The sequence below is a fragment of the Engraulis encrasicolus genome, unplaced genomic scaffold (assembly GCF_034702125.1).
Source record: "Engraulis encrasicolus isolate BLACKSEA-1 unplaced genomic scaffold, IST_EnEncr_1.0 scaffold_477_np1212, whole genome shotgun sequence".
NCBI classification, from domain to species: Eukaryota; Metazoa; Chordata; class Actinopteri; order Clupeiformes; family Engraulidae; genus Engraulis; species Engraulis encrasicolus.
The window spans coordinates 20,883-33,092 of record NW_026945783.1 but is presented as its reverse complement, the minus strand read 5'-3'; the positions used below and the strand labels follow the sequence as shown (position 1 = coordinate 33,092).

The window sequence follows — 12,210 nt, the reverse complement described above, 5'->3', positions numbered from 1 at the left end:
CTTTCCTTTTTTTGCCCGTAAGCACACGCACGACGCACGTGCACACACACACACACACACACCACACACACACACACAACAACACACACACACACACACACACACACACACACACACACATGGGCGCAGCTTCCGCAAACACATGAACTTGAACTAACATTAATATAACATTAACAACAACATTAACATAATTAATGAATTAAGATACCACATGCAGTACAAATATATTCATTTCAATTTAGGCCTGTGCATTAAGTACGCTGTAGAATTCTTAAGAATGAGATAATTCTATTTTTTATCTCCGTCTTGTGAAATATTCAAACTTGCAGAGGAACTGCAATAAGATGAATAAGCTTAATATAATTAATACAATCAAGGATACAGTATTTTGTGAGCTAGGAATCGGTACCATCAGTTTAACCTTTTGAATTGAAAACCACTGGTCTAGAACAGTGTTTCTCAACATTTTTTAGGTGAGGCACCCTTTCAATTCATTAAAAATGTCAAGGCACCCCAAACCAACAAGCCCTAACATGGCATCGCATCTGATAACACACAAGCTTAGAAAAGTAACACATTTGGAGACGTCACACAACCTACGTTCGAAGTTGCAGCTTACTGGAGCAACCTAACTTTACTTTATTGTGCGTTAATGGCAGATGAATGATTCCACTGACTAAGCATTAATTTATTAATTTAGACAAATATGTATTATATTACATAATTTATTTATCAGCCACGTTTCCGCGGCACCCCTGAGGGGGGCCTGCGGCACTCCATGGTGCCACGGCACCCCGGTTGAGAAACACTGATCTACAAAACACAACACTTGAATATGTCATGATTACAGTATTTGGTGTGGTTTCAGGTTACGATTATCACGTCAATGTCACTATTGATGGCGCCATGACCAACCCTGCATACTTCAAAGTGGCCCTGTATGGTGAATCCACAAACACCATCCAGTACAGGATCTACATGTATGTACAGTGAAGATCACCCTCTTCTCTCTGTGTGTGTGTGTGTGTGTGTGTGTGTGTGTGTGTGTGTGTGTGTGTGTGTGTGTGTGTGTGTGTGTGTGTGTGTGAATTTAATCAACATTAAATTGCTCGTAGTGTTTCATGAGTGTTTGTTATTAGGGCCCGAGCACCGAAGTGCAAGGGCCACGCGGTGGCCCTTCGCCCTCTCGGTGCGAAGCCCTATTGTTTTCCTAAGGATTATTAGGGCCCGAGCACCGAAGTGCAAGGGCCACGCGGTGGCCCTTCGCCCTCTCGGTGCGAAGCCCTATTGTTTTCCGAAGGATTATTATTATTATTATTATTATTATTATTATTATTATTTTTCTCCTTAGTCTTCTGTCACGTTGAGCCTTTTCTCGGGTACTTCCGGTGCTCGTACACTTACGCCACTTGGTACACACATTGGAGATTCCCACCGCTACTCAGACGCCGAATATTAACCCCCGACGGAACACGGGTACGAGGCCACGCCCCCGAAAGCGTTTAGGGGCGGGGCCGACATATACTTTGAGCTAGAGACTCGGGACTTTTTTTAGGGTGTGTATCTCACTAAGGCGCATCATAAAGTCCGATACAACGATATGGCCACGCCCAACAGGAAGTGAGATATTTTGACTTTTTTGGCATTTTTTAGCATTTTTTACGTACTTTTACGTACTTGTCCTACACCGTACATCGTATTGACTTCATATTCTGTGGACATGAGCTCAAGGCATTGAAGATGATATATTGCGAAGGAATTTTTCATATCTCGTAATTTGCCAAGATGGCGGCTCAGGAAGTTGGAAGAGGAACAGGAAGTTGGAAGGAACAGGAAGTTGGCCACATTTCAGTTTGGAGTGTTTTGTAACAGTGCAAACGCACACATGTATTTATATAATGAATACTAACTTTTCTATATGCCTGAAATGGAGGCCACGCCCCCAAACTGGTTTAGGGGCGGGGCCAACATCTACTTTGAGCTAGAGACTCAGGACTTTTTTTAAGTTGAGTATCTCACTAAGGCGCACAATAAAGTCCATATAACGATATGGCCACGCCCAACAGGAAGTGACATATTTTGACTATTTTTTCATTTTAAAACAGGAAGTTGGCCACCATTTCAGTTTGGAGTGTTTTAAAACCCTGCAAACGCACACATGCATGCATATAATGAATACTTACTTTTGTATATGCCTGAAATGGAGGCCACGCCCCCAAACACATTAAGGGGCGGGGCCAACATCTACTTTGAGCTATAGACTCGGGACTTTTTTTAAGTTGTGTATCTCACTAAGGCGCACAATAAAGTCCATACAACAATATGGCCACGCCCAACAGGAAGTCACATATTTGGCATTTTAAAACAGGAAGTTGGCCACCATTTCAGTTTGGAGTGTTTTGTAACAGTGCAAACGCACACATGTATGCATATAATGAATACTAACTTTTCTATATGCCTGAAATGGAGGCCACGCCCCCAAACTGGTTTAGGGGCGGGGCCAACATCTACTTTGAGCTAGAGACTCGGGACTTTTTGTTAAGTTGTGTATCTCACTAAGGCGCACAATAAAGTCCACACAACGATATGGCCACGCCCAACAGGAAGTGAGATATTTTGACTTTTTTGGCATTTTAAAACAGGAAGTTGGCCACCATTTCAGTTTGGAGTGTTTTAAAACAGTGCAAACGCACACATGTATGCACATGATGAATACTAACTCTTCTATAATCCTGAAATGTAGATAAGGTATAGCGCCACCATGTGGTAGGCAATGGAACTGCAGGAAAAGTGTAATTCTTCAACATCTTGGGAACTGAACGTCGTACAGACTCCATTTTTGTTTTTAGGGGGTCATAGCAACACGCTAATCATGACAATGCTAATGCTAATTTTGAATGCTAATTCATGCTAATTAGTTTTTCTTCAATATCTCGTGAACCAAACGTCGTACAGATTCCATTTTTTTTGGAGGGGGGACATAGCAACATGCTAGGTGGCATGCCCCGGCCCTGCAACGTAGGTGCGAGGGCCCGTCATCGCCGCTTGCGGCTTTAATTATTATTAGGGCCCGAGCACCGAAGTGCAAGGGCCACGCGGTGGCCCTTCGCCCTCTCGGTGCGAAGCCCTATTGTTTTCCGAATGATTATTATTATTATTAGGGCCCGAGCACCGAAGTGCAAGGGCCACGCGGTGGCCCTTCGCCCTCTCGGTGCGAAGCCCTATTGTTTTCCGAATGATTATTATTATTAGGGCCCGAGCACCGAAGTGCAAGGGCCACGCGGTGGCCCTTCGCCCTCTCGGTGCGAAGCCCTATTGTTTTCCGAAGGATTATTAGGGCCCGAGCACCGAAGTGCAAGGGCCACGCGGTGGCCCTTCGCCCTCTCGGTGCGAAGCCCTATTGTTTTCCGAAGGATTATTATTATTATTATTATTTTTCTCCTTAGTCTTTAGCACTGTTGGGCCATTTTTCGGGCACTTCCGGTGCTCGTACACTTACGCCACTTGGTACACACATTGGAGATTCCCACCGCTACTCAGACGCCGAATATTAACCCCCGATGGAACACGGGTACGAGGCCACGCCCCCGAAAGCGTTTAGGGGCGGGGCCGACATATACTTTGAGCTAGAGACTCGGGACTTTTTTTAGGGTGTGTATCTCACTAAGGCGCATCATAAAGTCCGATACAACGATATGGCCACGCCCAACAGGAAGTGAGATATTTTTACGTTTTTGGCATTTTTTAGCATTTTTTACGTACTTTTACGTACTTGTCCTACACCGTACATCGTATTGACTTCATATTCTGTGGACATGAGCTCAAGGCATTGAAGATGATATATTGCGAAGGAATTTTTCATATCTCGTAATTTGCCAAGATGGCGGCTCAATGAATTTAGGTATCTAATTCTAAAACAGGAAGTTGGCCACCATTTCAGTTTGGAGTGTTTTGTAACAGTGCAAACGCACACATGTATGCATATAATGAATACTAACTTTTTATATGGCTGAAATGGAGGCCACGCCCCCAAACAGGTTTAGGGGCGGGGCCAAAATCTACTTTGAGCTAGAGACTCGGGACTTTTTTTAAGTTGTGTATCTCACTAAGGCGCACAATAAAGTCCATATAACGATATGGCCACGCCCAACAGGAAGTGACATATTTTGACTATTTTGTCATTTTAAAACAGGAAGTTGGCCACCATTTCAGTTTGGAGTGTTTTAAAACAGTGCAAACGCACACATGTATGCATATAATGAATACTTACTTTTGTATATGCCTGAAATGGAGGCCACGCCCCCAAACACATTTAGGGGCGGGGCCAACATCTACTTTGAGCTACAGACTCGGGACTTTTTTTAAGTTGTGTATCTCACTAAGGCGCACAATAAAGTCCATACAACGATATGGCCACGCCCAACAGGAAGTCACTTATTTTGACTTTTGAAACAGGAAGTTGGCCACCATTTCAGTTTGGAGTGTTTTGTAACAGTGCAAACGTACACATATGTGCATATAATGAAAACTAACTTTTGTATATGCCTGAAATGGAGGCCACGCCCCCAATCACGTTTAGGGGCGGGGCCAACATCTACTTTCAGGTACAGAATCGGGAGTTTTTTTAAGTTGTGTATCTCACTAAGGCGCACAATAAAGTCCATACAACAATATGGCCACGCCCAACAGGAAGTGAGATTTTTTTCACTTTTTTGGCATTTTAAAACAGGAAGTTGGCCACCATTTCACTTAAGACTGTTTTAAAACAGTGCAAATGCACACATGTATGCACATAATGAATACTAACTCTTCTATAAGCCTGAAATGTCGATAAGGTATAGCGCCACCATGTGGTAGGCAAAGGAACTGCAGGAAAAGTGTAATTCTTCAATATCTTGGGAACTGAACGTCGTACAGACTCCATTTTTGTTTTAGGGGGTCATAGCGACATGCTAATCATGACAATGCTAATGATAATTTTGAATGCTAATTCATGCTAATTACTTATTCGTCAATATCTCGTGAACCGAACGTCGTACAGACTCCATTTTTCCTGGGGGGGGGGGCATAGCAACATTCTAGGTGGCATGCCCCGTCCCTGCAATGCATGTGTGCGAGGGCCCGTCATCGCCGCTTGCGGCTTTAATTAGGGCCCGAGCACCGGAGGGTGCGAGGCCCTATTGTTCTTGCTTTGTGATACATTTTTCCCGCACGTCGGGCCATTTTTGAGGTGGTTGCCATGCTCAAATTTGAACGAAACTTGGCACAGGTGTTGGATATGGTGGCACGATGGACTCCAATAAAGCTCAGCCCCCAAATCGGCCGACGGGCTCAGTAGCGCCCCCTTAAGTCATGGGCCTATGGGGCGGGACAGGCATAAATTTGAAGCTACGGACTCCAAATTTTTTATGTGTGTGTATCTCACTAAGCCAATCAAAAAAGTCTTTTGGATGCCATGGCCACACCCAACAGGAAGTGAGGTAATTGGAGCTAAATTAGAACTTTTGTCAACTTTTGGCATACTATGAAATTGTCATACCATGAACTTTGATGTACTTGTCCTGAACCGTACAACTGTTTGGTTTCGTTTGAATTTGAAAATGATCTTAAGACATCGCAGATGATATATTGCGAAGGAATTTTCAATATGTTGTAAGAAAACAAGATGGCGGCTTGATGTATTCTGATGAAAAAATGACAGAAAATGTGCCTCCACTGTGCCCTTTCTGAGGGGGTTTCCATGCATATCTTTCAGTGTTGCTTTGCACAGGTGTTTGGTAGGACACAACGTACCCCTCAAAACAAGCCCCACCCCTAACTCAGGAAATGGGCTCTGTAGCGCCCCCTTAAGTCATGGGCCTATGGGGTGGGACCGACATAAAGTTGAAGCTATGGACTCCAAAATATGTGTTTGTGTGTATCTCACTAAGCCAATCAAAAAAGTCTTTAGGATGCCATGACCAAACCCAACAGGAAGTGAGGTAATTGGACTAGAAATTCAACTTTTGACATACGACAAAATTGTCATACCATGAACTTTGATGTACTTGTCCTGAACCGTACAACTGTTCGGTTTCATTTCAATTTGTGAATGATCTTAAGACATCGCAGATGATATATTGCGAAGGAATTTTCAATATGTTGTAAGAAAACAAGATGGCGGCTTGATGTATTCTGATGAAAAAATGACAGAAAATGTGCCTCCACTATACCCTTTCTGAGAGGGTTGCCATGCATATCTTTCAGTGTTGCTTTGCACAGGTGTTTGGTAGGACACAGCGTACCTCTCAAAACAAGCCCCACCCCTTACCCAGCACATGGGCTCTGTAGCGCCCCCTTAAGTCATGGGCCTAAGGGGTGGGACCGGTATAAAGTTGAAGCTACGGACTCCAAAATTTTTGTGTGTGTGTATCTCACTAAGCCAATCAAAAAAGTCTTTAGGATGCCATGGCCACACCCAACAGGAAGTGAGGTAATTGGACTTGAAATGCAACTTTTGACATACGACAAAATTGTCATACCATGAACTTTGATGTACTTGTCCTGAACCATACAACTGTTCAATTTCGTTTCAATTTGTAAATGATCTTAAGACATTGCAGATGATATATTGCGAAGGAATTGTCAATATGCTGTACGAAAACAATATGGCGGTTTGATGAAGTCTGATGAAAAAATTACAGAAAATGTGCCTCTAATGTGCCCTTTCTGAGGGGGTTGCCATGCATATCTTTCAACGTTGCTTTGCACAGGTGTTTGGTAGGGCAGCACGTACGTCTCCAAACAAGCCACACCCTTAAGACAGCTTATGGGCTCTGTAGCGCCCCCTTAAGTCATGGGTCTAATGGGCAGGACCAGAATAAACTTGAAGCTATGGACTCCAATTTTTTTTTTGGATGTGTATCTTACTAAGACGAACAAAAAATGTCATACAGTGGCAAGGCTAATCCCAACAGGAAGTGAGATAATTGGACCTCTTTTTAAAACAGGAAGTTGGCCACCATTTTAGTTTGCAGTGTTTATAAAACAGTGCAAACACATGTGTTCATTAATATAATGAATATAAACTTTTTCTATATGACTAATATGGCAACTTGATATAGCGCCACCATGTGGTAGGCAAATGAACTGCAGTAAAAGTGCAGTTCTGAAATAGCTGTATCTCGTGAATCGAAGGTCGTAGAGACTCCATTTTTGTTTTGGGCAGGATATGATGGGGTGATATGCCCCGCCTTGAGCCGTAGGTGCGAGGGCCCGTCATCGCCGCTCGCGGCTTTAATTATTATTATTATTATTATTCTCCTTAGTAGTCTGTAACGTTGGGCCATTTCTCGGGTACTTCCGGTGCTCGTACACTTCCGCCACTTGGTACACACATTCTAGATTCCCCCCGCTACTCAGACGCCGAATATTAACCCCTGATGGAACACGGGTACGAGGCCACGCCCCCGAAAGCGTTTAGGGGCGGGGCCACCATATACTTTGAGCTAGAGACTCGGGACTTTTTTTAGGGTGTGTATCTCACTAAGGCGCATCATAAAGTCCGATACAACGATATGGCCACGCCCAACAGGAAGTGAGATATTTTGACTTTTTTGGCATTTTTTAGCATTTTTTACGTACTTTTACGTACTTGTCCTACACCGTACATCGTATTGACTTCATATTCTGTGGACATGAGCTCAAGGCATTGAAGATGATATATTGCGAAGGAATTTTTCATATCTCGTAATTTGCCAAGATGGCGGCTCCATAAATTTAGGTATCTAATTCTAAAACAGGAAGTTGGCCACCATTTCAGTTTGGAGTGTTTTGTAACAGTGCAAACGCACACATGTATGCATATAATGAATACTAACTTTTCTATATGCCTGAAATGGAGGCCACGCCCCCAAACAGGTTTAGGGGCGGGGCCAACATCTACTTTGAGCTAGAGACTCTGGACTTTTTTTAAGTTGTGTATCTCACTAAGGCGCACAATAAAGTCCATATAACGATATGGCCACGCCCAACAGGAAGTGACATATTTGGACTATTTTGTCATTTTAAAACAGGAAGTTGGCCACCATTTCAGTTTGGAGTGTTTTAAAACCCTGCAAACGCACACATGCATGCATATTATGAATACTTACTTTTGTATATGCCTGAAATGGAGGCCACGCCCCCAAACACGTTTAGGGGCGGGGCCAACATCTACTTTCAGGTAAAGACTCGGGAGTTTTTTTAAGTTGTGTATCTCACTAAGGCGCACAATAAAGTCCATACAACAATATGGCCACGCCCAACAGGAAGTGAGATTTTTTCACTTTTTTGGCATTTTAAAACAGGAAGTTGGCCAACATTTCACTTAAGACTGTTTTAAAACAGTGCAAATGCACACATGTATGCACATAATGAATACTAACTCTTCTATAAGCCTGAAATGTAGATAAGGTATAGCGCCACCATGTGGTAGGCAAAGGAACTGCAGGAAAAGTGTAATTCTTCAATATCTTGGGAACTGAACATCGTACAGACTCCATTTTTGTTTTAGGGGTCATAGCGACATGCTAATCATGAAAATGCTAATGCTAATTTTGAATGCTAATTCATGCTAATTACTTTTTCGTCAATATCTCGTGAACCGAACGTCGTACAGACTCCATTTTTCCTTTGGGGGGCATAGCAACATTCTAGGTGGCATGCCCCGTCCCTGCAATGCATGTGTGCGAGGGCCCGTCATCGCCGCTTGCGGCTTTAATTATTATTATTATTATTATTATTATTTTTCTCCTTAGTCTTTGGCGCTGTTGGGCCATTTTTCGGGCACTTCCGGTGCTCGTACACTTACGCCACTTGGTACACACATTGGAGATTCCCACCGCTACTCAGACGCCGAATATTAACCCCCGATGGAACACGGGTACGAGGCCACGCCCCCGAAAGCGTTTAGGGGCGGGGCCGACATATACTTTGAGCTAGAGACTCGGGACTTTTTTTAGGGTGTGTATCTCACTAAGGCGCATCATAAAGTCCGATACAACGATATGGCCACGCCCAACAGGAAGTGAGATATTTTGACNTTTTTTGCCATTTTTTAGCATTTTTACGTACTTTTACGTACTTGTCCTACACCGTACATCGTATCGACTTCATATTCTGTGGACATGAGGTCAAGGCATTGAAGATGATATATTGCGAAGGAATTTTTCATATCTCGTAATTTGCCAAGATGGCGGCTCCTTGAAATTAGGTATCTAATTCTAAAACAGGAAGTTGGCTACCATTTCAGTTTGGAGTGTTTTGTAACAGTGCAAACGCACACATGTATGCATATAATGAAAACTAACTTTTCTATATGCCTGAAATGGAGGCCACGCCCCCAAACAGGTTTAGGGGCGGGGCCAACATCTACTTTGAGCTAGAGTCTCGGGACTGTTTTTAAGTTGTGTATCTCACTAAGGCGCACAATAAAGTCCATATAACGATATGGCCACGCCCAACAGGAAGTGACATATTTTGACTATTTTGTCATTTTAAAACAGGAAGTTGGCCACCATTTCAGTTTGGAGTGTTTTAAAACCCTGCAAACGCACACATGCATGCATATAATGAATACTTACTTTTGTATATGCCTGAAATGGAGGCCACGCCCCCAAACACATTTAGGGGCGGGGCCAACATCTACTTTGAGCTACAGCCTCGGGACTTTTTTTAAGTTGTGTATCTCACTAAGGCGCACAATAAAGTCCATACAACAATATGGCCACGCCCAACAGGAAGTGAGATTTTTTCACTTTTTTGGCATTTTAAAACAGGAAGTTGGCCACCATTTCACTTAAGACTGTTTTAAAACAGTGCAAATGCACACATGTATGCACATATTGAATACTAACTCTTCTATAAGCCTGAAATATAGATAAGGTATAGCGCCACCATGTGGTAGGCAAAGGAACTGCAGGAAAAGTGTAATTCTTCAATATCTTGGGAACTGAACGTCGTACAGACTCCTTTTTTGTTTTAGGGGGTCATAGCGACATGCTAATCATGACAATGCTAATGCTAATTTTGAATGCTAATTCATGCTAATTACTTTTTCGTCAATATCTCGTGAACCGAACGTCGTACAGACTCCATTTTTCCTGGGGGGGGCATAGCAACATTCTAGGTGGCATGCCCCGTCCCTGCAATGCATGTGTGCGAGGGCCCGTCATCGCCGCTTGCGGCTTTAATTATTATTATTATTCTCCCTTGGTATTTAGCCACGTTGGGCCATTTTTCGGGTACTTCCGGTGCTCGGACACTTACGCCACTTGGTACACAAATCGGAGATAGCCACCGCTACTCAGGTGCCGAATATTAACCCCTGATGGAACAGGGAGGCGACGCCACGCCCCCAAACGCGTTTAGGGGTGGGGCTAACATATACTTTGAGCTACAGACTCGGGAGTTTTTTTAAAATGTGTATCTCACTAAGGCGCATAATAAAGTCCGATACAACGATATGGCCACGCCCAACAGGAAGTGAGATATTTTGACTTTTTTGGCACTTTTTGGAATTTTTTGGCATTTGTTTCGGACTTTAACGTACTTGTCCTACACCGTACATCGTATTGACTTCATATTCGGTGGACATGACCTCAAGGCATTGACGATAATATATTGCAAAGGAATTTTTGATATCTCGTAATTTGACAAGATGGCGGCTCTATGAATTTGGGTATATAAATTGGGTTCTTCCGGTGGTCGGACACTTACGCCACTTGGTAAACACATTGGAGATTCCCACCACTACTCAGACGCAGAATCTTAACCCCTGATGGAGCGCGGGTACGAGGCCACGCCCCCAAATGCGTTTAGGGCCGGGGCCAACATATACTTTGAGCTACAGACTCGGGAGTTTTTTTAAGGTGTGTATCTCACTAAGGCGCATAATAAAGTCCATACAACGATATGGCCACGCCCAACAGGAAGTTTAGGGGCGGGGCCAACCTCTACTTTGAGCTACAGACTCGGGAGTTTCTTAAAGTTGTGTATCTCACTAAGGCGCACAATAAAGTCCATGCAACGATATGGCCACGCCCAACAGGAAGTGACATATTTTGACTTTTTTGTCATTTTAAAACAGGAAGTTGGCCACCATTTCAGTTTGGAGTGTTTTAAAACCGTGCAAACGCACACATGTATGCATATAATGAATACTTACTTTTGTATATGCCTGAAATTGAGGCCACGCCCCCAAACACATTAAGGGGCGGGGCCAACATCTACGTTCAGATACAGACTCGGGAGTTTTTTTAAGTTGTGTATCTCACTAAGGCGCACAATAAAGTCCATACAACGATATGGCCACGCCCAACAGGAAGTGAGACATTTGGACTTTTTTGGCATTTTAAAACGCACACATGTATGCATATAATACATGCTGCTTGAAAGTAAGTTTTGTGTATCTGGCTTAGACAAACAAAAAATGGTGATGGGGCGCTGGCAATATGCCCCGGCCCTGCAACGTAGGTGCGAGGGCCCGTCATCGCCGCTTGCGGCTTTAATTTTGTTTGTGTCAGTAGTAAATTCCAAAAGTCGTGTGGCAGTCAATGTTCTAAAAAATAAAGGTAACAATCATTGGTAGTCTATTTAACGAGGGTTTTCTGTACTTTTTCTGTGGTGTCAGTGGTACCGTGACGCCAGGCAAGAGTTACGCGAACGACATTAAGACTAAGGTGGACGTCGGCGAGATAACACATGTCAAGTTCGTCTGGGACGACTACCATGTCAACCCTCTGGCCAAATTCGGAGCCTCTCGCATCGAAGTGACCAGATTCCGGGACAACAAGATGTACGTCCACTCTCATTGGCTGGCTGAGCCTCCATCTTTGGTCTTATTGGTTGCCTTGTGTTCTGTGTCTGTGTTCACTGGTTGGTTATCAGAATCAGTCACACACACACACACACACACACACACACACACACACACACACACACACACACACACACACACACACACACACACACACACACACACACACACACACACACACCACGGGCAGACAAATAAAACAAAATAAAATGTGTTCTTCTCTTTTCTCTCAACAGGTTTGTGTTCTGTGGAGACGAGAAGCTGTATGAGAACCAGCTGCAGACCCTGCAGCCATGTCCCGCTCAGTAAACAGATGCACCCATGTAATATGTTATTATTAATAAAGACCTTGTTCTCACACCCAGTATGTCATT

At 43.6% G+C, this 12,210-nt stretch overlaps 1 protein-coding gene across 1 annotated transcript; it reads left to right on the top strand.

Moving 5' to 3' along the window:
* Positions 1-868: 868 nt before the first annotated feature.
* Positions 869-12,194, top strand: LOC134444221 (pancreatic triacylglycerol lipase-like; the record flags this gene model as incomplete). The annotated part of the gene is made up of 3 exons (XM_063193590.1): positions 869-980; positions 11,651-11,815; positions 12,073-12,194. Coding segments are annotated over 3 exons (350 nt in total), but the record flags the coding sequence as incomplete, so codon positions are not given.
* Between the last annotated feature and the right edge of the window lie 16 nt (positions 12,195-12,210).